The 27,571-nt window shown below is 55.0% G+C and overlaps 7 protein-coding genes and 2 non-coding genes across 9 annotated transcripts; 5 read left to right on the top strand and 4 right to left on the bottom strand.

Moving 5' to 3' along the window:
• Nucleotides 1–40: 40 nt before the first annotated feature.
• MFIFM68171_05743 (TRP C-terminal domain-containing protein) lies at nucleotides 41–2,247 on the bottom strand (the record flags this gene model as incomplete). Its single annotated transcript, XM_071061163.1, has 5 exons — nucleotides 41–861; nucleotides 947–1,059; nucleotides 1,114–1,869; nucleotides 1,930–2,042; nucleotides 2,092–2,247. 5 exons carry the CDS (start codon nucleotides 2,245–2,247, stop codon nucleotides 41–43), a joined length of 1,959 nt encoding a protein of 652 aa, XP_070917264.1.
• Nucleotides 2,248–3,068: 821 nt separating this feature from the next.
• MFIFM68171_t96 lies at nucleotides 3,069–3,156 on the top strand. The gene is given in 2 exon segments: nucleotides 3,069–3,106; nucleotides 3,121–3,156. It is a non-coding gene; the product is annotated as a tRNA-Tyr (tRNA).
• Nucleotides 3,157–3,487: 331 nt separating this feature from the next.
• Nucleotides 3,488–3,591, top strand: MFIFM68171_t97. The gene is made up of 2 exons: nucleotides 3,488–3,524; nucleotides 3,556–3,591. It is a non-coding gene; the product is annotated as a tRNA-Met (tRNA).
• Nucleotides 3,592–9,053: 5,462 nt separating this feature from the next.
• Nucleotides 9,054–11,247, bottom strand: MFIFM68171_05742 (Transferase family III protein; the record flags this gene model as incomplete). The annotated part of the gene is made up of 5 exons (XM_071061162.1): nucleotides 9,054–10,003; nucleotides 10,065–10,589; nucleotides 10,663–10,809; nucleotides 10,871–11,007; nucleotides 11,072–11,247. 5 exons carry the CDS (start codon nucleotides 11,245–11,247, stop codon nucleotides 9,054–9,056), a joined length of 1,935 nt encoding a protein of 644 aa, XP_070917263.1.
• Nucleotides 11,248–12,392: 1,145 nt separating this feature from the next.
• Nucleotides 12,393–14,627, top strand: MFIFM68171_05741 (Arsenite efflux transporter; the record flags this gene model as incomplete). The annotated part of the gene is made up of 3 exons (XM_071061161.1): nucleotides 12,393–12,492; nucleotides 12,555–14,224; nucleotides 14,277–14,627. The coding sequence occupies 3 exons, from the start codon at nucleotides 12,393–12,395 to the stop codon at nucleotides 14,625–14,627; spliced, it is 2,121 nt and encodes a 706-aa protein (XP_070917262.1).
• Nucleotides 14,628–15,014: 387 nt separating this feature from the next.
• On the bottom strand, nucleotides 15,015–16,281 carry MFIFM68171_05740 (uncharacterized protein; the record flags this gene model as incomplete). Its single annotated transcript, XM_071061160.1, has 2 exons — nucleotides 15,015–15,870; nucleotides 15,935–16,281. 2 exons carry the CDS (start codon nucleotides 16,279–16,281, stop codon nucleotides 15,015–15,017), a joined length of 1,203 nt encoding a protein of 400 aa, XP_070917261.1.
• Nucleotides 16,282–17,290: 1,009 nt separating this feature from the next.
• Nucleotides 17,291–18,822, bottom strand: MFIFM68171_05739 (uncharacterized protein; the record flags this gene model as incomplete). Its single annotated transcript, XM_071061159.1, has 2 exons — nucleotides 17,291–18,315; nucleotides 18,381–18,822. The coding sequence occupies 2 exons, from the start codon at nucleotides 18,820–18,822 to the stop codon at nucleotides 17,291–17,293; spliced, it is 1,467 nt and encodes a 488-aa protein (XP_070917260.1).
• A 2,274-nt stretch (nucleotides 18,823–21,096) lies between these two features.
• MFIFM68171_05738 (uncharacterized protein) lies at nucleotides 21,097–23,591 on the top strand (the record flags this gene model as incomplete). Its single annotated transcript, XM_071061158.1, has 4 exons — nucleotides 21,097–21,360; nucleotides 21,419–23,075; nucleotides 23,136–23,314; nucleotides 23,379–23,591. 4 exons carry the CDS (start codon nucleotides 21,097–21,099, stop codon nucleotides 23,589–23,591), a joined length of 2,313 nt encoding a protein of 770 aa, XP_070917259.1.
• A 2,078-nt stretch (nucleotides 23,592–25,669) lies between these two features.
• MFIFM68171_05737 (uncharacterized protein) lies at nucleotides 25,670–27,110 on the top strand (the record flags this gene model as incomplete). The annotated part of the gene is made up of 3 exons (XM_071061157.1): nucleotides 25,670–25,990; nucleotides 26,080–26,636; nucleotides 26,699–27,110. The coding sequence occupies 3 exons, from the start codon at nucleotides 25,670–25,672 to the stop codon at nucleotides 27,108–27,110; spliced, it is 1,290 nt and encodes a 429-aa protein (XP_070917258.1).
• Between the last annotated feature and the right edge of the window lie 461 nt (nucleotides 27,111–27,571).

Raw genomic sequence — 27,571 nt, 5'->3', positions numbered from 1 at the left:
AACCCTATACCGTATCCCTTACCCCTAACAAATCCCGCCCTTAAAAAGTCCTATTCAACCCCCTCCCCGCCAACCCCAACCCAGTCCCCATCCCATCCCGCCCATCCCCCTGTCCGCTCCGAACACCATCAGGCCTGGGATGGCCCTCGGTGTACGAATACCCTCTCTGCGCCGCGAACTCCCTGCTGGGACTCTTCCTCGGCACAGGAGGCGGCGGCGATGACGACATGGACACCGAGCCCGGCAGATGCCCCGGAGGCTCGTGTCCCCGCGACAGCAGCAGCGGCGGCGTCCCGAACCAGTTCTCGTCGCTGCGCCCCGCCCCCGCCTGCCCGGGACTCTGCCACCACCACCCCTCGCTTCCCAGCGGACTGTGCCAGCCGCTCGCGTTGGGATTGGTGTTTATGTTAGTGCTGGTGCTAGTGTTGGGGTTGGTGTTCATCACCAGCGGCGAGGAGAAGGAGCCGACGGGCGGGAGGTAGGGCGTGCCAGCCTCGCTGTGCTTTCGGCTGCCGTGCGGGGACGATCGCGTATCGACGGCGGTAGGTTCGCTCCGCGGGTAGTCCATGCCGGCACTGCGGCTGCTGCTGGCGGTGACGGGGATGTTGTGGCGGGTGCTGGCGCCGCTGCTGCCTCCTCCGCTGGGGCTGCGATGATTGTCGAGCGGGATTTCGACCAGGGGCTCGGCGTGGACGTCAGACTCGGCTATTGCGATGCCGATATTTGTGGCTTTGCCTTTGTCGGAGTAGTGGCCGCTGCCGCTGCCGCTCTCGTGATCGTCGTCGTGGGGATTACCGGGGCCGATGGTGAGTACGGCGGTGTCGTCGCAGCGGTTGCGGTTTCGGCGGGCGTGGATGCGCTCTGTGCGGGACAAGGTTAGATTCCCCAGGGTTGGCCACCTCCTCTGGCGATAGGGAGATAGCCCGATAAGGGCAACGAGGCTTACCGCTGATAATGGTCAGGAAGGTAAAAACTGTCAAAGACATGAGCAGCATAGGGACGAGCTGACCAAAGGTGGACGGGTCGTTTTCGGGGTTGGTGTTGCGGCTCCGATCGATCCTAGAGGGGGTGAGTATTTGCCTCTGCGCTAGCAGTTGAGGAGACAAGACATACCAGATCGACTGGTCCACCCATCGACGGAGCTGGAAGACGTAGAGTCCCGCGACGATAACCGTCCAACAGGATATAGCAATGCCCGCGGCCAGATACAGACCAAACAACGCGTAAAAGAAGCGTTTCGCCCTGAATAGCGGCGGGAAGGTCTTTTCTAGTGACGTGGCGAACGTGTTCCGCCAACCCTTCTGACCTATACCCCTGCGGATGAGGCGTCCCAGACTGATGAACACGGCGACGAGGTAGAATAAAAACATGACCAAGAAATTGGTCCAACCGTGGATCTGGCCGCCAAAGAAGGCATCAAGTGAGCCCGCCTGCAGGGTTCTTTCAATCTCGTCCCCGAACAGGAAGTCGCCGGACTGAAAGCACGCCGCGGGTAGGAGCATCAAACTGGACGTCTCGGTGAAGAGCGGGACCTCGGTCGGAAAGCCGAGCGACCCGGAGCCCTGGTTAGACAGCAGAACACCGGTGATGATGAAAACCAGGGTGGTGACCACCATCCGCAAGGCGCCTACGTATAAGTGTTCCCAGTAGTGGCGAGAGACGGTGGCGGCCATCAAGTGCGTGGCGCAGGTAACGAGAAGGATGTTAGCGACAACGTTGTAGTGGTATGCCGAGACGGTGCACGCCTTGGCGTAGCGCAGGGTAATGGCGTAGGCGCCGCCCGTGAACACTTGTTGGTCGCTGCAAGTCGCGATCAGGCTTTCGAGTATCCCAGATATGCTGAGCTTCCAATCTTTTTGCTCCTTTTCCCTGTGCGGTGTGAGCGCGAATCTAGGATATGTCTATGTCCTCGCCAGAGTCATCACCTACTGTCTCGTAAGCCGTAATTCCGGCTTAAAGATGTTTTTGGTCGACCACCAGAGCGTGCTAACGATGGACATAAACAAGGCAAATACGGTGACGGATATGAAGGCGCCGAGCACCTGAACTCGTCAGCGACATCCGACAAATGGGGAGAGACGGACAGCTTACACCGATGCCGGCAATGTCAGGGTCTCCTTGGAACCTGCCAGGCGTACTCTCGCCCAGCCCGACGACTTCCGACCCATCACTGGACAAGGTGATGCTGCAGTTCGGGATGATGCCGTGGTGGGCGGCACAATTCTGGGTGGAAACGTAGGCTCCCATTGCTGCCAACCTGTCACGGCAGACTCGCAATCGTGGCTTCGATGCGATCTTGACAATCCATGCCGGGACAAAAACCCGCGAGCAGCGGTGGGCCCGCTTATACCGGATTGACAGCAGCAGCAGCCCTGCATCTTGATTTTTGCTTCTACGGCGTGGAAAGCCTGGGCCCTTGGTATCCGTGGGCTTTGTGCCACCGTCCGAGTGCTCGGCCCGCCACCGGAGGCCCTGCAACTGCACAGCGCTGCTTGGTACGGGTTTCAAATTTAGACGGGCTAGCACTTGCAGAACCACCTTGAGGCCCTTTTCGCGGCCAATCGAGTTGCGGGGTTCTCGCGACCTCGAACCAACGGCCCCCAGGGGTGAGCACCATACAGGGTCATCAAACTTAAGACGCGGCACGAGCTGGAGACGTCGGCACGGGCGTGGCACAAGGTCCAGCCTCGCGGTACTCACCAGTTCCGCCGGTGCGCCATGTTGGCTCGCAGACTGCAAATTCTGCAATCGTTCCCTCGAGCTAGCTCCCATTCCAGTGTCCGCCAGGCTCGTGCGACAACTACGGCGATCCAGCCCCAGGCAGCCGTTATCAAGGCAGCGATGGGGTCATCACGAACCGGCCACCTCAGGTACCTAACCTTTTCGTCGATAAGGCTCTGGGATCTGGGTCCTCCCACGGGTACCTTGGTCTGACGCGGCACCGAGTTTACACCCTGGCTGGTGGAGCATCCATGAGCATCCAGCATCCCACGCGGCGGAGCCCGACCGAGTCTGCCGGCTCTAACAGCGCCGTTATCTCCACCGGGCTCCAACAACGAGCAAACCATCCCCTTGTGGTGTAGTTGGCTATCACGTTCGGCTGTAAAGGAATTTATCGATACCGAAAGGTCACCGGCTCGATTCCGGTCGAGGGGACTGCTCGATTTTTGCCGTCCCATCGTCTTCTTTTCAGGGACGGGGTGCTTGCCTGTTCCCCACCCAGAAGCGCACTGTGACCCCCGAAGACACTCTTTTATTTTAGTACATACAGCACTGTACCTTATTTTTCCAACAGCCCCCGCGGTGCAGCTCAGCCCGATAAAACCCGCCCCCAAAAATCCTTCAACCCCGCACCACTGCCGCCGGCCCGACCGGGCAAGCTGGGCCACCTTTAAAGTAGGTATTTGCGCGCAAAACCGTCCGGTTCCACAGCAAGCCCAAGCGTTGATCAATCAAACTTCGCCTCTGGTATATCAGCAAATAGCGAGGGAGCTTGGCTCAGTTGGAAGAGCGCAGGTCTCATACGACAGTATGATCTGGATGAACTCCAGAGCAATCCTGAGGTCGTGAGTTCGAGCCTCACAGTTCCCATTTCGTTTTGACACCTTTGTCCCGTGTCGTCGGGTCGCGTGTTTTTGGCGTGTCGGAGCTTATCATTTTGGTTTCCTAATCTCCCGGAAGTGCCGGACAGAGGTGGCGAACGGAGTCCGATGCCACAAAGTTTCACCTTGTTTGTTGTGATCGTGCATTGCTGGTTTGCAAAATCCGGCCGGCGAAAGAAACTTATGGTGTGGAGGCTGTTCGTCATCGAGGTTTGGTGACGCAAATCATTCGAGTCATGTCGCCGCGCGGGTTGTGCGCGCCGGCCATGAGCTATATGTGAGTAAGGTAGGTATCGGAGGAGAGCAGCGTCTTGAACAACAGTGCGTGAATGTTAAAGGCTTGAAGCCGCGTCCTAGCCGAGCCGAAGCATGGCGCATCATGGCTTCGATTTCATTGTTAGAATCTCTATACGTAATTCAGCGGCGCATTTGAAACAGCTGCTAAGCTGAGTAGATGCCGGGGCCCAGGGAGAGGGGAGGGGGCCTCAGCCGCAAGCAGGGCTTGCCGTCGCTAGTGCTGGGGGCCAACGGTTGCAGCGAAGCCGTGTAATTCGATTGCCGTGCTTTACTATCTTCTTGTTTTTTAAGGCAGGCTAGGGCCTAATTAATAATCAAGTCTTGCCGTCAAGCCCCTCAGTATGCTTCGGATTGCTCAACCTGTTCATCCTGTGGTCTTAGACCTGGCTGCAATGTCCAAGTTTGAGCCTGGCAGAGCAACTCTGCCGTTGGTTTCGGAGTCACCTGCCCGGAATCATCCCAAAGATTCCTCAGCCTGGTCGGGTCGAACGCGATAACAGCCTGATTGTAGGAGACAAATCTGAGCACTCACAATTGCCATTCCCGCTCGTAGTCCTGAGCCGCGGTGAGCTGTGGCTGATTTCCCCTCAGCTTCCCCTGATTCCCTAAGTTAGAGTGATTCTATCCACAACCGCTGCGCAGCCCCAGAGGCCTATTTCCAGCCCTCATGGCTAGATTTGCGTATAAAGGGAACGTGGATAATTGTCACGCGTGCAGGAGCTCAGCAGAGGTCGTGGGAAGTGCGTGGAAAGGTTGAGGTCTCTGAGGATCTATCTACTGCAGTAGGAAACTGAAGGACTGGCTTAAATACAAAGGAAAATGGTCTGGGCGAGCTCACGTAATGAGCTGCAGAGCCCGGCGGTCAAGAGCTGAGCTCCACAAATGCGATCTCCAGCGCGACAATAATACTAATGGTATGACCCCAATCTGGTCACTGAGAACTTTCTATTTTTGTTTTGTCCCTGAGCTAGCCTGAGCAAGGTGAGCCTCCTTTTAGACCACTCGCGTGCTGCTACACAGTTACCTACCTACTCTAATCGCCAAAGTACACCTGTTACGGGAGATCTATTCTTTGGCTAGCAGGATAGACCACCCTCTCACCTTCCATAAACAATCAGGGTAATGTAAGTAGTAACTTTAAAGATATAGGTAGTCACCTCCATTTGGCTAACTAAAACTGTTATTTGAAAGAGGGTGTTATAATTGCTGATTGTCAAGACGCGAAGAGAAGCAGGTAACGAAAACATTTGGATCCCACTTAACCTTAACCTATAGTTACATATCATTCAGCCACCATCGCCTACAGTCTCATATCAGCGTATACCATTTTGCCTCCGCACCGGCAAAAGGATCTCTTGAGTCTGAGAGCTCATACCTTAATACACCTACCCGCCGGCAGGAGCCTACTGGGTTTCCATTATACCGTTTGACGACAAGAACATACTGTTCCGTCATATCCTCGTCGCTTCCAATGTACAGCCATTCCACTAAATCTCCTACACAGAGGACCTCATCTGGTGATTCAGGGCAGTCAGCCCAGAGGTTGGTTGGCCTGCCGGTCTTGCGCACCGGGCGCGTACGAATTTCGAGGAGGCCAGGCAAACCGTTGGTCACAGAGAACACGACTGCAGAAATGCCGGCCGTCTTGAGGCTAATCTCGGCGAGATGTAACCCATGTTCCCCGGAATTTAAGTCGGATAATATTCGCATCTCTGCTTTGAGGCCAGCTTCCCGTTTGGCCCCTTGGATGTGGTAATATCTCATTCCGCTGCGGTTATTTTTATCGTAACGCGACATCCACGACCACGAAGGCGCCCCCGTTGCTCTGCGAGTATTTCGCGAGGACAACGGTGTTCCAGTCCAAAACAGCGACCGCGGAAGGTCCTTTGCCCAGATCCCTGCAAAATATAAATCATTCGTTCTCTCCTTGATGATCGAAGCGATGCCGGAGAGTGCGTGAAGCCGATCGTGGCGTTTGGTGAGGGCGAGAGAAGAATAATGGTCAGCTGCGTCCAACCAAAAGTCGTAAACCGTCTGTACCGAGAGAGGTGATAATGGAAGTCCAAGAATGTGGGTGAATTGCTGTTTCCTAGGTCCTCCTAAATGCTTGTCCTCTGGAGGGATGCTGCCACATTCGCACATAAACGTGGTTCTGCACTCCCAGATGAGTTCTGAGGAGCAAAAGTATACGTTTGCGCGTGCCAGTAGGACTTCTTGAAATACCCAAGCTCGATCCAGCAAAGGTGCTGCCGTAGATCTTTTTATGAAAGAGTTGGTAGCTCTTTGAACATATTCGTGATCTCTCCCACAGTCCTGTCTAGCGAGAACACCAGGTCCGGCGCCTAGCTTAATCTCAACCTCACCTTTGCGAGGCGATTGTTGTCCGGAGCTAATGGCCGGATGTTCAAACAAGCCGAAAGAACCATTTGGTTGCCATGTGGCAGCGATGTTGAAGTAAGCGTTGGAATATATTCGCGCCATATCTTGAGATTGTTCAATCCAATCCTTCTTGTCGTCTTGGACGATACATAGTGAATCGATCCAAATGTAGCCACAGCCAATTGATCTGCAAAGATGTATTGCGTCTCGAAAGACAGGTGATAACTCTTCCATTGCGATGCTAGTTTTCCTTTGCCATAGGTTATCAGTCGTGGTGGTTGTAGGGCGTTCTGATGTTATGGTTGTAGGGCTTTCCGGATTTGCGGTGCCCCAGCAATGGCTCATCGTCACGTAGGTCCCATCTGGAGCTTTCCCCTTCGGAAATTCGCAAAGCTTGATGGAATCCGAGGAGATGTCGAGAATGCGCGTGGGTAGCGGTTTGGGAGTTGTTTGACACAGGGGATGGGCATTGTCACAGGTTTTCAGCCAAGTTCTCAGTATCATTGTCACCACGTCTACCGACATCGACTGGGCTACTTTGCTGGTTTTTGAGAATGCTGGGTGGAAAGGGGTTTCGTCTATTCGGCGTCAGCTTTTGGCTTATGATACAGGCAACTACCAAGATCTCACTGACCTTTATGAGTAAAGAGCTCGATCCACCACTTAGCATCACCTATCGCAGCATATTCGTTGTCGTCCCAATACGCCGCCCAGGTTTTGCACACGGATAGAGGTCGAGCAAGATGCATTCGAAGTAATACTGAATCCTCTGAAGAGTCTGATGACTGCTGATCTCCCCAAAGGCGATCAAGCCCTTCCAGGACGATGTAACACAATTTGCAGCCCATCATGGCAGCTGCTTTCATGTGCTGGAGACTAACCATACGGTATCGACTTGAATCCTCCTCCACGCGGTCTAGGAACCGATCATATTCTAAATCGAAGCATGCGCTGCAGGAATAATTTAGTGCAGACATCATCGCAGTGGTAGTGTTCATATTATCAGGATCGACTTTTGGGGAAGCGGAGTCCGCGGGAGAGAAGTTTCTTCGGGTAATTAAAGGTAGGATGGCGGGGCGTCGCTAGCTTTTAAAACCACTAGTCCGCATGTGAGTCAGCAAAGGGGACAGCCTCGGGAATTGATTTACCAGATCCAGAAAGGGGGGTAAATTACTAACCTCCGGCTGCAGTGGCATACGCGCCAGGTGCCTCCTGCACAAGTGCCCGATAACCTCCCAATTAGGCCTAGAGCAATGCCGACACTATGGTGGTTCTTAGCATTATTGAGGAAGAGGTTCGCGATATTGTAGGCATAGACTGGGTATATAGAGACGTACCAGTTGTACATAACTTAGCAGTAATAACGGTATCGGAAAGACGTTTGCTTACTATTATTAAAAGGTCGAGTCTACTATACACAGAAGTTTAATAATCGAAGTGTTTAGGAATTGTAAGTGAAAATAAAAAGTGGCTGGGTCCGACAGGCTTATTGAGTTGGTATTGCCTAGGAAAATGAGAAAAATCAAATCTTGTTGCATTCTACCTGGCTATGTCGGAGAGTGCGGGAGCCCAGTAAAGTATATAACATAGCTTACATCAAGCTGATATCTAATCTTGATGACGGGGGCGAAGCCTGCTGTGCTTTTGCCGACACGTGCGCCGATTCCTGCCGCTGCTCCTGCTCCTGCCCCTGCCGTTTCAACCCTATGACAAATCTGGGTAGACAGCACAGAGACAAACCTGAGCTGACCCTGGTGTAAGAGCAGGATGCATCCGCGGCTGAGCTGCATTTTTGGCAGGAGCAGTGTTCTGCGTCTTGGGAACTGCATGTGCTGTGGAAGTGATTGTTGCATGTGTCTCTGCACGACATCTAGCCGGCATCCCTGTTCCCGGGCTTCATGCGAGAGCCTGATTCCCGGCGGAGGACGATTGGTACTACTACGTAGAAACTTAACCTATTAGGTCGGGCTTGGCGGTTAGGTCCCAAAGACGATCAACTCGCCGCCAAATTTTGTCTCCTGTGAGTGAGTATAGGTAATGCAACTCGTTCTATACGGCATTTCTTACTGATCGCGGTGTATCATCTAAATGCGGTCGTTAACCCTAAAGCCACACCACCTGTTACAGTGCGACTCTTCGCTACTACCAGTGTATATATCAGTTCCGGAAGCTAGCCACCGGGTGCCGGCGCGGCCATCCCGTGATATCCCAAGGTGGTCTGTACCCCGGGCTTCCTGTATATATTTCTTCGTCATCATATACCCCTCTCATCCTTCTCTACCCATGCTTGTCTTGAGGACCGTATTATCCCAACATCTTCTGGCTAATGTCATGGCGACATCCTGGCACAAAACTTGAGCTGCCAGCTCCGGACAGCGTCGTTCGACCGAGGTTCACTTGGTTGGCCTAAGTACCACACAAGACGTTCGCATCGTCTTATAACTGGAATCCACCCCCCACCCCCCCATTGCCTTGGGAATAAACCCATATGCGTTCGGGTGATAATAAGTCTTGTGCGGAAAAAGGAGGCTGCTCTGTCCCCCCGCTACGTCGAACTGGTAACCGGACAAGTAGCCGGGAAGGGAGCCTCGTCTTCCCGTCGAGGCTAGCGATGTAACTGTGGATCTGATATTGTTACAGTTGCGTGCTCGTTCATCTTTTTTCTCGTATTAACCGGTGCGGTGCGTGGAATATAGGGGTGGAACTACATCAAACACGCTCAGACTGCGACACCGTCTAACTGGTCGATATATGTGCTGGCGGATGCTTCCTGTTTCAGGGAGGATCCCGTTCGGAAAGAGGTGAAGATGCGGGACCCGACTCAAGAGCCTCGGTTGACTCCGGTTCGGACGAGACGACGATAGAGGGCGAGTCGTGTCCGCTGTGAAGAGTGACTATAGTAGTGTGTGACTTCGGCCTGTCCAACTCAGGAGAAGGTAATGTGGCGATGAACGGGCCTGTTTCGTAGCTGGTACGGGGGCTAGTAGTTGGCAGGGCGAGTAAGGTGGCACTAGCAGGCCGGAATACCCCTTCTGGTTGAGTTGAATGTGCTCTCGGAGTCAGCGAAGCCGGTCTAGAAACGCCAGCGGCGCCGGACACACTGCCAGTAAAACTGTTCGCCCTCGAACGCCTCCCTCGGGGTGTTAGACTTTCGTCGTCTTCCGGGCCAGATTGTCCCCATTGTTCCTTGATCCGAATCAAATCCTGGTTTCGATACACCTCACCTGGGATCTCAGGGAAGCCGGTAGCCTTCCCGTGTCTAAATTCGTGGTCGTCATGCCGGTCAGGGGCCGCAGTACCGAACTTGTGCGCAATATTGCTCAATATCCTTCCCACTTCCGGCCTTTTGCCAGCACCAGACGACCGAGAGTCAACCAGTTGTAGGATTCCCAGTCCCTGATGCATACCATTTTGGAAGACTGCATCGTCGTCGGAACGTGAGTCGGCGCGGTTTGGAGCGAGTATGTTGCTAGATGACGTGGTTCGCCCGCGTATCTCCGCCTCCCTAGTCGCTGCTGGTAGTGGACTGCGAGGAAGCTCAAAAGTTTCGGCGACAACGCTGCGAGAATCTCCGCGACTGCTCCCACACCCGTGAATTGTGCAGGTGCAATGGAGCCCGCGATTGTCGACTATTTCGAGTTCTGCGGCGTCGAGTCTCCCGGCTAGCAGCATATATAGCGAACCGATTGCCGCTAGGCCCGACGCCACGATGGGAGCCCACTGGCCTGGGAGCAAGATACGTCAGTTGCCATTTCCTAGAAGAGCGGGACGGGGGTAGTTCGGTACCTATATTTTCCATCGGCTCCGTCTGGTACCAGACTTGGTGACTCCAGAAGTTGATCTCGCCCATAATGATAATAGTGAGCACGGCGCCGCCGAACAGGGGTACCTCGACGACACTGAGAAACTCTCTGATTTTGCTGTTGACCCCTTTCATCTTGCCGATCGTAGCACCATTTGTGCCTTCGATCAGCTCGTCGGTATCAGGATCACCGAAGCGCTCCTTCCAGTTGATTTTGAGAATCTTATCCCATGTAGAGACCATGGAGAGAATTGCCGGAATGCAGCAAGCCGCGGCAAGGAGCGTGGCAGCGCCAAATGTGAGTATGCGTGGCTCGAGGACAACATAGATATTGTCGGCAGACCCACGCCGCATGGGCGATCTCGGGCCATCAATAACGGAGCAAGATCGACCGCATGTTGTTCGGCCGTAGATGAACTCGGAGGCGTTGTACAGAGGCCGGCCAGATCCATCGTCGTTGCACGGAAACGGCTCGATGCGGAAGAATTCGACTGTCAAAGCTAGCAGTCCTACGGGCAGACGAGGATTAGCACGCGTGCGTACATGGGATGAAAGCAGCGCCTAAGGTAGATAAGGACCCACCAGCCAACACCAAACCGGTCCAGAGAAAGATGGTGTTCCGGCCGGGGTTATTGAAATAAGTGCTGGATAAACGAACAGATATAGGCGCCGTCAGGATGCCGATGGCACATAGTTGAAAAGCGCCGTAGACATCCATATCAACTGCATCTAAGACAACGGTTAGCTATCTTACCAAGCTTGCACAGTACCACAGACCCAGCTCACATACCGTCGACGTGTAATGCCGCAAGGACAACGCCATGGATGGCAGCAACAGCAGGAAATATCAGGGCAGCGGCCAAGCAGGCATTTCGAAGCCATTCTGTTTTGCGCGCGAGCAGACAAGCCGCCACCAGGACGTAGTATCTAGAAGCTGGAATTAGTTTCTCCAAGTTTAGCCGGTCATGGGCGGTCCGGTTTGCTCGCATACAGGACTCTGGAGCCGGGTCCGTATTGGCCGGATACGGGCCAAGCACAGATAACCCGCAACGGTTGGGGTCCGTTGTGAGTGGTATTCGCTAAGGCGGCGAGTGTTGTCGGAAAGTTGCTAATAGTGTCTCGGGCGACCAGATCATCCAGGGGGCCAAGAGTAGACAGCGGCGGCATGACCTTGCGGGACCCAGTGTCCGGAACGCCTGATGTAGGGAGCGAGCAGTATGGACGGAGATGGCTATCTCATCCAAAACTAACAGACATATTACGGTGCAGAGAACGAGAACGCGCAAATCCAAGCAATTTATTGTTTCGTCGCTTCGGCTGATGCATTTGGTCGCTAAGAGTGTCGGTAAAGCAAATGAGGTATGGACGGGAAGAAAAGGATGCGGGCCCCCGGAGTGGGATGTATGGTAGGAGGGCAGGGCGCCCGAGTGGTTAAAAATGCAGGGCGGCAGGACGGGGCAAGGTAGGGGAGAGAGGAAGTGAGCAATGCGGCTCCCTTCGTTCGCCCGTTTTGGCGGTCGGGTACGACTTAACGCGTGTCATAAATCCTCACACGTGGCCGGCTGCCCATTCAAGGCCGTCATGGAACTCGCCTCATGACAGGTCCGCAGCGCGGCAGCATGGGAAGTGAGCAGCGCTCAGCGGCGCCCAGCGGCGCCCAGCGATGGGATGGGGGCCTTGGCAGGATTCCGGCCACGGCCGGCGATCGACACAAACACCAAAGGGCTCTCAGCGGCGCGCGGCGAGCCTTGCCCGATGCCGCCAAGAGCAGGAGGCTGTGGCGTGACGTACTCTGGCGTTTCTGGAAGTCGGTCAAGACGGCAGAAGCTGCAGAAATTGATCCTTTAGAATCGTCACACAGCCACCAGGTATGCAGACTTATGCAGCCCGCAACTCGGACTCCGCATGCAATCCAATGCGGGCCATTGCTGCTCGCGAGGGGTGGGTGGCTGTGTCGGTCTGTCGGTCTCCCAATACGGGTGGACGGTGGGTAACGAGGTAACGTATGTCTGTATGTCATACCTTACTGGCACACTCTCCACGCACCGTTAGCGATAACTTGGGGCGAAATGTGGAGAAGGACCCCTACGGGCAATGCCCTCCCCTGCCCGACCTGCGCCTGGTGGGGTCACCCGAGATCTGCTGCGGCGTCTTCTTCCACTGATCTCGGCACGTGGCGCATCTGCAACGCCTACTCAGGGCATCGCCCAGCTCTTTTCTAACTGCCCCTCAGTGATTTCCAAACGCGCAACATTAACTCACCTGGTTGCCGATTCAAATGTGCCGTCGCTCTACTTCCGGCCCGTCGCACAATGGACGCTGAACCGGCCGCGGGCCAGCATGCTCCCCCGGATTATGAAAAAATCAAATCCTGGCGGTCAATTGTCACACTCGTCGTCTTTGTGCTGACCAGTAAGTATCTGCTATGTCCCGCCCCACAGCTACGCGGGCTTGTCTAATTCTCGCATCGCCAGATATCGTGGTCCTGTTCCCCTTTGATATCCCAATCTACGTCCCCCAGAAGCTTTACCATGCTATTCTAGACCTCCTGAGCACCTGCCGGATTGTCGCACCGCGGGAACCTGATGTATCGGAGACCAAGTCACGGCTCGCCGACCATGACCAGCTTAGCACAGGCAGGGCCTCGGCCGCCCGCCGCTACGTGCGCCTGCATTTCCCTATGAATCTCGTCACGGCGCCCATAATAGCCGACCTCTTCCTGCTGGCTATCCTGGCCATTGGCCGTGAGGAGGTCAAGGGCGGCACGCTGGGTTCCGACCATATCCTACCGTACGATATCATGGTTTTCTTCATCACACTGGCCTACATCGCTATCTCCATCGACGCATCCGGCTTCATCAGGTACCTGGCCTTCAAGGTGCTGCAATGGGGCGGCAGGGTCGGCCACCGCCTCTACTTCTACCTCTACCTCTTCTTCTTTGGCCTTGGCAGCTTCGTCGGGAACGATCCCATTATCCTATCGGGCACCGCTTTCCTCGCTTACATGACGCGCGTGTCGAGCAACATCGTCCACCCGAGAGCTTGGATCTACACCCAGTTCGCCGTTGCCAACATCGCCTCGGCCATCCTGGTCTCGTCGAACCCGACCAACCTAGTCCTGGCCGGCGCCTTCCAGATTCGGTTTATCGACTACACGGCAAACATGATTGTACCCGTCATCATCACGGCCATCGTCTTGTTCCCGTTTTTACTCTATATCGTGTTCAACAACGAGTCGCTCATCCCCATCTCGATCAAGATGCACGAGCTTCCCGAGGAAGCCAAAGCCCGGAAGCCCGTCAACCCCAATATCCCAAACGCCAGGGGAACCGCCGAGGAGAAGGAAGACGCCGCGGGCGAAGAAGGCAAGCTGCTGTCTCTGGAGGAGATCATGAACCCGTTTCTCGACAAGGGTGGTGCTGCTTTCGGGGCCGTGGTGATGGCCGTGACACTGATCGCCGTGTTGGCTCTCAACGCTGCGAAGACGAGTATTGGCGAAATATCCGTCTTTTTCGTCACATTACCGGCGGCAGGCGTCATGCTCATATGGGACTTGTCATACGGCTGGCTCCATCGCCACGAGACGCGGGGGATTGCCCGGAAAGGCCGCGAAGAGCTAGAGCGTATGCATCTAGAGCGAGCAATGCGAGAGGAAGAGGAAATGCAAAGCAGTCAGCGGGCCGCGTCGTCGGCCACGTCTATTCCGGAGCAGATGGACGGTCCGCAGAAGATCGCCCCCGGAGACGCGAGTGGTGACGACGAAATCGCCGTGGCGAGCGATACGTTAGAGAAGACACCAACACAACAAGTTGGTGAGCCCAAACGCGATCCGGAGAGGAGCCCGAAAATCAAGGCCTCGACGGAGTTGCAGCTTCGGCGGCGGAGCCAACAGACGACTCTCGTGACACTCGTCAAGGACCTGCACAGGTGGACACAAGAAACCTTCCCAACCGCCGCGGCTGTCTTGTCCCACTTACCCTATGCACTGGTGCCGTTTGCCTTTGCCATGTTCGTGCTGGTGCAAGCCTTAGTTACCAAGGGCTGGGTGGAGATATTTGCTCTTGGATGGGACAAGTGGGTCAAAAAGACGGGGACGGTTGGCGCCGTCGGGGGTATGGGCTTCCTCTCGGTCGTTCTCTGCAACGTAAGCGCCGCCCACCAACGTCTCTTAAAGCATAGTCACTGACACGCACCAGTTCTCGGGCACCAACATCGGCACGACCATCCTCCTGTCCCGTGTGATCCAAGCATGGCAGAGGATACGCATATTCGACGGGGTCGTCATCACCAACCGAGAGCTCTACGCAACCATCTATAGCATGGCGCTGGGTGTCAACTACGGCGCCTTCAGCACAGCCCTGAGCGCCTCGCTGGCCGGGCTCCTCTGGCGGGACATCCTCGCAAAGAAGCACATCCGCGTCAGGAGACTCGATTTCGCCCGCGTCAACCTCCCCATCATCGCCATAGCGATGACGGTCGGGTGTGCTGTCCTAATCGGCGAGGTATACATCACGAGAGACGAATCTCCTGCGCAGTTAACTTTATGATAGACGATCCACGACTTTAGACCGTTGCTTTTTTCTTTTTTTTTTTTTTTTTCTTTTCTTTTTCTTTTTTTCTTTTTCCTTTTTTGTATCTAACATACACATTTGGACATAGCCCGGATGGGTTAAAAAGCGGCCGAAGGTTAATTAGCAGGCATCCGAGCCTTGGCGGCTCTCAATATGATTTACGTTGTGAAGCACATCATCAGCCGAGATACCAGTGCGCCAAAGACACCTAGTTAATGGAGGAACCACGAATAATAATGCCATGACCGTCTTAATTCTACCACGACGGCTAGCTTAACTCCCCATCACCGACCCTCCCGGGGTCTCTATCACATTATAACCACCCTTCCCTCCCGGGCTCAAAATTACCGACGGCGAGCCCACTTAACACTGTGCTCGGGGACTCGCCGGCTGCGCTGACAGGGGCGAGACGGGATTGGACATGGTCGCGGAGGAATAAGGCGGCTCGGCGTCCAGCTCGTAGTACGTCTTGGGGGCCGCCCCGAAGCGAATCAACGCGTCGCCGGGGAGTTCGGGCTTGACGGCGGGGCGGCGGAAGTCGCGTTGGGCGGTGGCGATTGCGTCCAGTTCCGCCTTGTAGCTGAGGCCTATGGCCGGGATGGTTGGTTCGCCGAGCGAGGGGGTGATGGTGGCATCGGGCGAGCCTTGCTGGTCCGGGTCCGTCTTGCGCGGGGTGTGGGATTGCGGCCCGCGCTGTTGGCGCCTCTTGGTGCGGATAAAGATGCCGAGGAGGAGGACGGCGATTAGGACGCCGGCCCCGGCTGCGGACCCTGCTATGACGGGTATTGGGATCCCTCGGCCTGGAGTTGGGCTCGGCGCTGAGGTTGGGGCTGCGGTTGATTCAGAGGATGAATAGGGGTTTGGGATTGAGGGGCCGTCGATGGGACGCCAGACGAGCTGCACCGCGGGAACGAGTGTCATTGCCACCGTTGGGGCTTTGGTTGTGATGGTGGAGGTCATGGTGACGGTTTCGGTTGTTGCCTCCCCGGAGGAGTCGAGGTCGGGCGCTGACTCATAACGGGTAGTAACTTCGGTCGAAGTCGCGACGGTGGTGATTTCTCCCGAGTTAATGGCAAATGTACGGAGCTCGCTTGTGGTAGTCTCGCCGTTTATGCCGCAGGTCCAATAGTTAAAATCTCCCTCAACCATCGCTGACACACACCGTGGAGGTATATTCCAGTACGTGGAGTCAAACAACCCATAGGAGAATGCGAAGCCGCTGGAATGGCGATTTTGTAAGTATGCCTCGAAACGAATGGTGTGGCAAACCAAGGTAGACGTACGATGGGCAGCAGAACGCAGCGGTCTCCTCTGGGTACATAAGGCTAAACATGGCGGTGGCTTTGACGATGTCGGTCATGTTGCGGCTCGCCACAGTCGCTGTAGTCCAGCCTTGAGGACATGATAAGCCCGGTGAATAGAAACCCCAGTCGCTCCAGTGATTGGTTCCCGGGAGACATGGCCTCAAGCTTTGACAGTCGGAGTAGTAGGCAGGGACGATGTTGTGGACCGGTTTAGTTCGAGGCTCGTCGATAAACGCCGTCACACAAGTAGATGGTGGCGTAAAAACCGTTGTCAAAGGCGCAATAACGTGACGCACGAGTGGCGACCTGGTTGCTGCCTGCGACATGATGGCGCTTGGGGATCCAGGATGTTTATAGTGTGGTTAACTGGAGCGACGAACGAAAAGTCTTCGGTGCCGGGGCCTTGCCTGCTGTGTATTATATCACTTCGTCAACTACGTGGGGTAGGCATGCCCACAGCTGGTTACCGAAATTTCCTAAAATACCGCGTATAACCTCGAGCTGGCAGTAATTGTGCGCACCACACTGCGGCCTTCCGCACATGTCCCACACCAGCAGCAGCTGTCAGCCAGCCAGAGCTGGGTAGAACAGTTCATGGTCGTAGTTCGATGGTACAAACGGGTTTGTGGCTGTACGCAGTTGAGACGGGCAGTGCCCAGACCAAATTCCCGCGTTATATCGTCTTGGGATCATCTAATGAAACACTTTCCCTCGGACCCGTCGCGTTAGGCTCGGTTTGAGGAGGCCCTGCAAGCAAACATGACGGGCAGAGTGAGCAAGTGAGTTCCTGCCGCACAGCGGGTCGTGGTACATAACCCGTTCAACTTGCTTAACTTGATCCGATGGTTAAAGCGCCGCTCCGGTGCGACCGTTAAACAGAAAATAGGGATGCCGATCCTAACATCACAGACTCGAGTTCTCATGATTACACCGGTCTGACTGGAAAATGGAGCTATAACACATTGCTCAGTATTTGGAATGCCCAGATATACTCCCCTCTATGATACCGTATATTCAACAACGGGTAGCCTGTCCAGGAAATCATGAGGGGCTACGAAAGTTAAACGCCGACAAGACGTGTTCGGGGGCCTCCCGAAGTCTAAAAAAAGAGGTAGCCGAGCAGCGAAAACATAGAGACCAAAATTGAATCGAATATATACAGCGCTAAGCCCTCGACTAAGTGACGCCGCAAGTGCAGCCCTATAGCCCTCAAAGACCCCGACCTAGGCCCATGTATTAATGTTAAACCCAACAGAGACGCGGTCGACGACCGCACAGGTATATAGGTTTCCCAATATTATGTATAAGTGCCAGCCCCGAGTGTGCCACGGATGATTAAAGCATCCATGCCAACATATTCACGACACCCAAGGCTACAAGAGCCCCAACTCCAAGCTCAGCACCGCGGTGTCCGGCACTAGACGAGTCAGTCGGCTCCGGCGCGCCACTCCCGCTGATCCTCGACGCAGCCGGACCCGGCCCAATCCCAACACCGGTCGGCCCGGCTCCGGTAAAGGTACCCGTTGGCGCCCGGGTTCTCGTGACATCCAAGCTGTCACCGGTGCCCGTCGCGGTCGGGAGCTCGGTGCAATCGCCCGTCGACGACGGAACCGCGTCCTCGCCGGACCCAATGGCCACCAAGTTGGTCCCGCAATTCGCAGCCTGCGCAATATGCAGGTTGCGGTTGTCCTGGTCAAACACGACGTAGGCGGCGCGCAGGAAGGTGTCGCCCAGAATCGGCTCGCTGTCGTCGGGCAGCACGCCCAGGATGCAGAACCCCTGCACCTGCCAGATGAAGTCGTTGAGCGACACGCGGATGGCCTTGTCGCCAAAGTAAAAGTCGACCGAGCCCTCCATGTTGGCCACCTCGCATGGGAGGTAGTAGTATCCCGTGCTGGGTTCGTACAGGGCGTCGCCAAAGGCCTCGGCAAACGCTTGGTAGATGGGTGTCGGCAGATGGCTGAAGGTGCTGCCCGAGTCGAGGAAGACGGGCACGTCGATGCCCTCGGACCGGACGACGGAGCCGTCGCTCAGGGTCAGCCCCACGGCAGTCATGGTCACGTAGTACCGGTCGGCGCCCCTGGGCGTCTCGCGCTGGTCGAGCATGGGGAGCTTCGCCAGTTCACCAATGTACTTGCCAGTGTCAATGCCGCCAAAGATGAGGGCGCCGTTGGGGTTGTCGACGCCGCGCAGGTCGAGGCTGAAAGCGCGGCTGTTGATGAGCCCCTGGTCGCGCATCGTGTCGAGGACGTAGGGGTAGTCGTTCTCGCCGCGGGGGTGGGGGGACAGCCCGAGGATACCGAGCGGGATGCTATGCGACTCAGTTGCCATGCCGATGATTTGGTTTTCGATCGTGGCAGCTGCATGTAGGGGTTGCTTTGTTAGCGAGCCCGGATGCACCGGCCGATTGCCGCAGTAGACTCACATCCGATGGTCAACGTCTCGCGGACATAGCGGATTGTCGCATTGCCAATCCCGTAGACGAGAATATCGCTGCTGCGCGTCGCGTTGAAGGAGCTGCTCTCGGTGGGATCAAAGCGGGGGTACGACTCGCAATCGTCGGCCTGGTAGACATTATCGCAAGTGGGATTGACCCAAGTGTCGGGCGAACCCGTGTCGAGAATGAGCGTCAATTGCTGCGGCGGCGTCCCTACTTCGATGTCGACAGCGTACCTCGTGCCTGTCAACTGGTTCTCGATCTCGATTTCGTTCTGCCGGACTCGGAGCTTTGGGGCGGGACCCGCGAGCGCGTTGACTGGGGACCGGATAAAGCCGTCGCCGCGAGTGACCAGCGGGCGATGCTCGGTAGCGGCGGCGGCGGCGGCGGTGGGCGCTATTAGCGCTGCGGCATAAACGAGCGAGAGCATTTTCGGTATTGCGCTCCAACTCCCCAGCGTCGCGGGACACGCAAAAGCGAAAAAGGGGAGAAAGAAATCAAGAACGAAACGGCAAAGAGCGAGCTGACAAAACAGGCCGTGTCAGCAGCGATCGCACCAGGGTCGTGCATGGTTAGATGAACTGGCAAGGTTATGACCCAGGATCTTGGAGAGGCTGCAGCGTCAATTCCACTTCCGCACTGGTGGCAGACTCCATCCTGGGCTTGGCCTTCGTTGAGTCGAGCCGCCATTGGCAGGGCTAGCCGGCCGGAACACCACAAGAGAATTGGACGCCGGCAGCCGCCAAGTGGCTTCTGGCTGATGTCCAGAACCTGGAAGAGCTGCGCCACGGTGAAGACGCAACCCCGCTGTTGACCCCACACAGCCAACGGTTCTACACGTATGTCCTACGTAGTATGATCTTGGCGGCTAACAGCCGACAGCAAACGGGTGCAGTGATGGCGCATATTGTACGACATCGGATTTCTTCGCATTGCGGCCTGCCGTCTCCTTCTGCGCAATGTTTGCATGTTTGTCCTGCCATCTGAACTTGGAGGCCGGGAACGAGGCGGATCGGGAGGTGCTGCTAGCTCCCGAATTGCCCCCACTTTTGCCGGGTTGGGCCAGACCTCTCGCTAATAAAGCTTCCCCCAATGAACCCGGCAGGATCCCTGAACACTCCCAAATCGTATTCAACGCTGTTGTTTCTTGACGGCATCCGCAGAGAACCCCATTGACTTCTTCCACTACCCACAACACGTGCTTATTCCAATGTCTTATTCGCCCCCGTCCATTTCGATTCATCTGCTAACAACTGGCAGGAAGGCTAGTGTTGCGTGCTATCGATAGCCTCAGAGTGCTAACGCCCTGTTAGCCTGCGGTGATTGAACGCCACCTCCCCATAATTTCAAGGGTCTCTTCCCAGACACCCCCGGCGTGGCTGCCTAAACTCGGACATCCTACCGTGGCACAACCGCTAACCAAATCGACCAAAATCACACCTGTGCAGGACGAAGGCGGTTCAAATTGCCACGGCATCCTCAGCTCGCCACAGTTCTTCCTTCTTCATAACTCTACGGTGCTTTGCGAACAGCCATGGACGCTTCTCGCAACGCAGAAGACCCCGCCGTTTCATTTTGCCGGAAAGAGCCGAGCGGCGCTGGGTTCGCGCGCGCTCTTCTCGCGCCCGCAGTAATCATGATTTATATAAAAAAAAATAAAAAATAAAAAATAAAAAAAAGTAAAAATAAAAAAACGATGCAACATCTAGTTAGCAACAAGAACGGTTTTGAGGTTTCATGAGCTTAGAAAGAACCTAAGTAGCCGACGGGGTAAACATACAACCCACACCGCCCCATCGAGGTAAGAGGATGCAGGGCGTTTGTCAGCAATTGGGGAACTCGGAAGTTGAGGAAGCTACTCATGTCAACACATTAACCTTCGCCTTGAGTGGGATGTGGCGGTTAAAAGCAGCACTCCCGGCGGTTGACATGGGGTCGAGGCCCGGACGAGTGGCCGAAGGCAGATGATTACAATCGGCAAGGCCAGTAAGCGCCATCCTGAGATGTGGAACGAGAACTGAACGTTGGCATTGAACATATCTTCGCAGCCTGCCAACGACTAGCCGCCGGACCTTCACAACTCGGGTCGTTTATCCTAGCGCATTCGGTGCGACTTTCATCATGCTGCTACGCTATCCAGACCAGTGGCTAGGCGTGTGACGAGGCATACCTTGTCCATTGAGATTTCTCGGCTCAATTGTTAGCAGCTTCGGTTTTCAAGAATTTGGCCGCAGTTCTTAACTTGTTTCCGTTCATTAAGAAGTTCATTGCACACCTACAGGAAACGGGTACGGTCAGACAAGGATTTATCGGGGAAGCGCTTGGCACGACGGGGACGAAGAGGACGGGAACACTCTCTCCTTCGGGACTTCTCATTGGCGACACCTTACCCGTTGCTCTTCAACTCTTCTGGCATCAACCGTTTCCCAGCTCCGAATCAGGGTGAAATTAGGCTTGTTACCCATCTGGTCAGGCAATTCAGACACTCGATCCTTGTAAAACGTAGGCAGCACAGGGCCAGTGCTCAACTCATCAGGCAGCCAGGCGCCACAATGTGGGCCCCGAGTATCCCCTTGCAGCTGGGGCCTGGCATTTATACCAGTTATAAAAACACAGAGAACCGCCGATTCCGCTCTCCTCGCCCTTATTCTGGTCAGTCTTGGGGCATATTCTTCGTTCGGCTGAGGTAGCTTTCCCGTTCATCATGTGGGAGCTTGATAATTTCACGCTCGAGGAGCGCACCGTCCACCAGCGTTGCGTTCTCCTATCCGGGAAGTGCGACTCGGAATCGGCCCTAGAGATGAAGGATGCGTACATCGAGATCGGTGTACAGGACGAGATCGACCAACCATTGTTTCCCAGACAGCGGTGGCCAATGTGCCATGGCTTCTTCAAGGCACTTGTCCTTCTCTCGCCCGGGCTCAACAGGATTGCCATCTCATGCGATCTGGAAGATTCCCCTATCGAGGTACAGTCCCATCCATTCCATTGCGTGTTACACTTTGTGTCCTGACGCCCAATGATAGCTACGCTTTCGCTATACGCCTTTGCTCCAGAAGCCGCCCCTGCACCTGGCCATCATGGTCGCCAAGGACTCCCCCCTGATGATGGATTGTCCGCCTGCCAAATTTGGAGGAATCTCCAGCACACATTGCAGTCTGGATGCGGCCATTGCAAAGTTCCGCATGGCGGCATACATGTGGCAGGCCCTTACAGCCGAGGATATGCGCGCCAAAGGCCTCGGTCTCCGTTCCTTCCGGCTGGAGGAGGAGTGGTCCGTTGATACGCTCAGCAGCGGTTCCTTGCACTCGCAGACTATGGGCTCTGTCCCCAAAGTCCATCTGGTCCGCACCGATAAGACAGTCGCCGAGCTCCGCGACGCAGACTTGGCTCAGCAGAACCCGTGCGCACGACGAAAGGACGACTTGCACAGCATCTTCACCAAGGCGTTGCAAGCCTACGGGGCCCCGTTTGTCTCCCACGCAAAACCGGTCGTCGCCGGGCTGATTCTCGACTCGCACTACGACATCAGCAGCAGCATCATCCTCGCCCACGCTGCTCTCGGGTGCCACAACCCTAACGGCCTGTCGCTCGGCATGTTTGGTAGCCACCTGACGTACGCCTGGCCTCGCTTCCTTGAAGAAGTCCCTGACTGCCTCCTCGATACCACCCTGACAGGTGACACGGTTGGCAACGATAATGGCGAGTGTGGATCCATGTGGGAAGCCTGCGCCGTGGGACAGGGAGCATTTCTCCACGAAGTCGGCCACGCCTTCTCAGCGCCACACACTTCAGGCATCATGGCTCGTGGCTACTCACCTGACTGGCCAAAAGCCTTCCTCGCATGTACCGCACCCACCACCTGCCCCAAGACGCCAGGGATGCAGCCGGTCACGCCCACAACCCCTCACGATTGCCGATGGGATTTGGGCGACGCGCTCCGGTTCCGCAATCTCCGGCATTTCTGGGTGGAATGTGACCGGGAACTACCCAGAGACGTGCCGACCGTGAACGCGGAGGAGACTGACGGCGCGGACGATATGTACATCGAAACCCAGTGCGCGGCGGGTATCGCGATGGTGGTCTTCACCAGCGACACGCCCAACCAAAAGGCCGACCGCACGACTTTTATTGACGATCCCCCCCGGTCCCTGCGTTACTTCCGCAGCGAGCTCGCGGAGAAATTCGACGCCGGGAGAAACCTCTCGTTAGAGATCGTTGGCTTCAACGGCAAGCAAGTCACCATCAAGAGCGTGTGGAGGTTCTTGGCGAGCAGATCGTCCGTCCGCGTCCCGGGGACTGACATCCGGCTGCTGAAGGAGTGCGTCGGCGGCTCTGCGGACGTGTCGTGGGCGGTGATGCTGAAGAAGCGGAATCGCGACGGGGTGTTAGTCGACGCCACGATGATCGACCTGCGCGTCGGCTGCGCTCTGGACGGCGTCGTGGTTTACTATGGAGACGGCGAGAAGATCCCCTGCGGTCCGAGAGGTCCGAACGGAAACGACCCCCCCATGGGTGGCCATCAGTCTCGGAAACTGAGGCTGCCGAAAGGGGTGGACGTCGAAAAAGTCGCCGTGACTCATGGGAACGGCGGCTGGGACCTGATGGGGCTAAGGATGTGGCTTTCTAACGGAAAGGCAATGGGGGCACTAAATTGTAGATGTGGAGAGGTGGAGACGCTGAGTATGTCTGATGGCACTGGGCGACAAATTTTAAACACGGAAAGACTGACGAGAATTCCAGTGCCCCTGCCGAATCAAAAGATAATCGGGTTCTACGGGTCCAGCAGTCGTCACGGAATGTGCTCCTCATTTGGCATTATAACAGCTCCAAGAGATATAGAGCTTCCTGACTCGCTGTATGATATGGACGAATTACAGAACAAACCGGAAGACAGCCATCGTGGTAAAAGACAGAGAGTCGTATGTTGCTCGGCTTCTCAGACTCCCCTCTTCTGGCAGCGAACTAATCTCGATGCGTTTGTAGGAATTTGACCGCGAGGACGAGGACTCGGACGTGGGATTCGACTATGACCCGTACTCGGGCTCGGAAGACACAGATCACGGATATGATGATGGCTCTGACGAGGAGGTGGAAAGGATATACCGGTCGCGCGACACGGATGCCTGGACACCCCTAAAATCTGGTTTCCTGGGTCAATACCTTGGGTACTACTCCTCGTGGAAAAAGGGGAGGTAGCAAAATAAGGCAAGACCTCCCCCCCCCCCCCCCTTGCAAGAGATGATAGATAGACACCAATAACCTTGGACACGTGGAGGTCGAGGTTAACTTGGCCCCGCAATCCCTGTTTCGTTTCGTTGAATACGGATAAGTTAGGAAGAGGAATGTTAAGAAGGAAGCTGTCCCAAAATGCAATGGCTCTCCCATCACTCTTAGGCATTGCTATTGTCGTGGTTCAGATAATTAGATGAGGAGGTCGGCAAAACTAAAGCCTACCGATATCGCTATCTCTTGTTTTGGTAATTAAGAACCGCACTCTCTGTGAAAGTAATCTTCAGAGAAGTGGGAGCTAAACTGTACAAACGTTGGGAAGCTCAGAGATCATTCATGCAAAATGCACTTGTCAAGATGGAACCCTATTCAGGTAGATGTGTAATTGGATAGGAATGTCTCCATCAGGCGGGCTTGTCGGGCAATTGTTATTCTACGCTCCTAGGCAATAATTCTCTTTCGAGGGCTTTAATTGCAAGGTTGCCATGGTAATCGTTTAGTTAATTAGGGGATATAGAGTGTGGGCTCTGATACTGAATCTGGAAATCGGAAGTTGAGTCACTTTAGAGCTCCAGTGTTTGGACTTCAACTGCAGAACCGTGGGAATCATTGGGAAGACTCGTCGGCAATGATCCAAGTCAGAGCTACGGTATCCCAATAATGAAGTCGACAATTGGATCAAATCCAGGCTTTGTGCAATTTTGGTTCTCGCCAGCGCATCGGGCAAGATGAAGACTCAAGCACGTGATTACAAGCCTCATCCTGAAGTTTTGGCAGCCTCCGACTTCTCAGACAACAAAAGGGAACCCTGCTCACCTTGTTTTTAAACTCGTCGAAGTACCACTTGAATATTCGTTTTACTTGTCGCTCTGACGACATATATGGAGAATGTGTGTTTGTAGACTCTTATTAACAAAGAGCTAGATGCTGGGCTGCCTCGGTTTACAGACCGTTTACTCAGTGCACAAATTATTTTAGATTTTGAACCCCTAATACGGCACTTGCCTATTCACGCTTGTGAATCGGCACGCAACTCAGCCGTTGTAACAGCAATGAGGGGCCTACAAAACACACAGCTGCCTAACAGCCATGCAAGCCTCCCAGTACTAATGCAACATATTGCTTAACTTGATCCCGTTAATAGACTCAGCCCTTCTTGCATAGCGAACCCGTGCTGGGTTTACCGATCGCTAGCCGAAGGGGAATGATGGTGCTGGTGTATCATTTTGTTCCAAAGTTGGGACAAGGATGTTAGCCAGTGGCCAATTGCGTTTGGGTACCACCTGACTTGGTAACACTTGACTGAGCCTTGAGGTTGTTGATGGAACGTTATTGATCTCGGCTTTGTTCCCGACTTTCAAAAGTGGGCGAGATGTTCCCGACTTTTAAGGTCGGGTGAGAATAACTAATTACCTACAGAAATGGACCATCCCAATTTCCTGGCCATCGGGAGATGAGGCAAGATATGAGAAACTCCGAATACCGGAGATTCACACAAACACACAAAGGCAAGGCACCTGTTGAGTCCATTCAGTTGTGTGAGTTGAACCGCAGACGGCACAATAGACCAGGGAAAGCGCTTCGCGGACGGCTCAGAGCAATTAGTTCAGTGCACGCTAGCATAACTCTCCGACCAAGGGTGTCGTTCCTTCCTAGCCGAGTGCTTTCGGCAGTTGGCAAGCTCGGAGCGTTGTGTGGTTCCAGGTCCAGGCTCGGTTTTCGCGTCTTCGGTGTATCTATATTCCTTGCCGCGAGGACCGAGAAGGAACCCCATGACCTCTCCCATAACTCATATTTCACGCGACTTCCTTTCTATTTCGACCAACTCCCCGTGGGATTGCTCGTCGCGGTGTCTGTAGCCATCTCGGGTCGGGCTCTCCGGGCAAACCCACAGCATTGGTTTAGTTCGCGACGCGTTCTTCTCTCAATCTTGGTTTCAGGTGAACTGTCCCTCTCTCCCTCCCTTTTGCGACCATCTTCCCCGCTATTTAGCTCTCCCCCCTCCACCACAACCTCAAGCCATTGACTTCTTGAACGAGATTACCATGCGTGTCTTCCTCATTCAGACGGCACAGGGACTGACGCCCTCGTGTGGGGGCTACAAGGCGAACATCAGTCTGCTCCGAAACTTGCGCAGCTACGGCCACGAAGCCGCCCAAATCTGCTACGGGTCGGAGGACGAGGTCGAGCAGTACGCCCAGCTGGCCAAGTCCAAGGGAATTGAGCCCGACGTCGTTACTCATTCGGTCCCGCCCTTCAAGGACCCGAGAGGGGCCACGCACGAGCTCTTCGTCAAGACGTTCAACGACGAAGACGGGATTCACAATGTTGTTATCTCGCGACGCCAATTCAATGCAGCCTACCCGGTCCGGGAGTTCTAGGAAGACACCCGGGCCTATCTGGAGGTAAACTGACCCCACCCGACATGCTTTGAGAGTCGGCTAATGCCTTCCAGCACGACGAATTGAGCCCCAGGATGAAAACAATCTTCCGCATTTTCGCGACGCACATCACCATGTTCCGTCCGACGCACGTCATCTTCAATGACCCCATCACCATGAAGATCACTGCTTTCCATCCCGCGCGCGACACCTTTAAACGCATCAACATCATCCATACGGCTGAGCAACTCCCGTTCGGGCCTTTTTGCGCCGGGGTTGACGGACACTGCCTGTCTGCCAAGGTCGAAGATGGCTTGCTGAGAGCCTTGGACGGAATTTGGTCTGTTTCGCGGGCCATGCAAGACTATGCTTGGACTCATGGAAGACTCGAGACAAAGTTCCTTGTCCATCCGGCTCTGACTTACCTAGACCGAGACACGGGAGCCATGCCGGTCGTTCGCAACAACATTGAGCGGACCGAGGTTGGCATGGTCAACCCGTGCCCGCACAAGGGCCTTTCGATACTTCTCGCTCTGGCCAAGAAACTGCCGCACATTAGCTTTGTCACCTGGAAGAGCTGGGGCACCAGCAAGGAGCATCTTGCCCAGCTCCAAGCCCTCCCCAACATGCAGTGCGTTCACTTTGCCTACCTTACTCCTGGGCTGGGTTCATGCTGACAAGCTCGCAACATAGGGTTGAGCCGACTACGCGGAACACGGACGAGATCTGGGATCGGATCAAGGTTCTCCTCGCGCCTTCCGTTTGGCACGAGGCATGGGGAATCATCGTGACGGAGGCGCAGCTGCGCGGCATCCCAGTCATTGCCTCGGATGCGGGCGGCCTGCTTGAAGCCAAGATCGGATTGCCCTATTGCATTCCCGTCAATCTTGTCACCGGAAAACGCCACCCGAACGGCGACTATGTGGTGCCCCAACAGGACATCAAGCCTTGGGAAGAGGCGCTTATCAAGGTCATGACCGACAGGGAGGCGTATCAGGCTCTTGCGGACCTAACTGCCACCACGGCGGCCGAGTGGCTGCGCGGTCTGGATGATCGCGCGCACGAGAAGTGGCTCCTTTCGCTGATGGACGAGAATGCGGAGTGAGAGAAACTGCGTTGCCGGCATCGCAACATCTCATGGAATTTGTTCCTTCCTTGGTTGATCTAGCCCACTTGGACTGGACTTAGCTACGGGTTGATGAGACATAGACAGCTAGGTAGAAATACTGGGGCATTTACCAGTAAGCTTCTTCTAAATATCCCATCTGCTGCGGTGCTGATTATTGTATTGTAATTTTCGCGTTGCCACACCATGTCTTGGTGCCCCACAAGCCTACACGACTTGATACTTTTGCTGATTCTAATTCTCGCGCAACTTTTCAAGATGTCTCTGTACATTTTGAAAGTGAGCCTATTTCCTTCATCGTGCATCTTTGTCTCATTGCCTCTTCACAAGTTGTTTGGAATTTGGACATGGCGGTTCGTGGCCCGGAGCAGCTGCAGCCTCAGCCTGCGCGGGCAGCCTTTACATCAACGGTGTAACCAGTGAATCCGATGTGGTTAACG

This window comes from Madurella fahalii, assembly GCF_045866475.1.
Source record: "Madurella fahalii IFM 68171 DNA, scaffold_3, whole genome shotgun sequence".
NCBI classification, from domain to species: domain Eukaryota; kingdom Fungi; phylum Ascomycota; class Sordariomycetes; order Sordariales; genus Madurella; species Madurella fahalii.
This window is presented reverse-complemented; position numbering and strand designations above follow the sequence as displayed.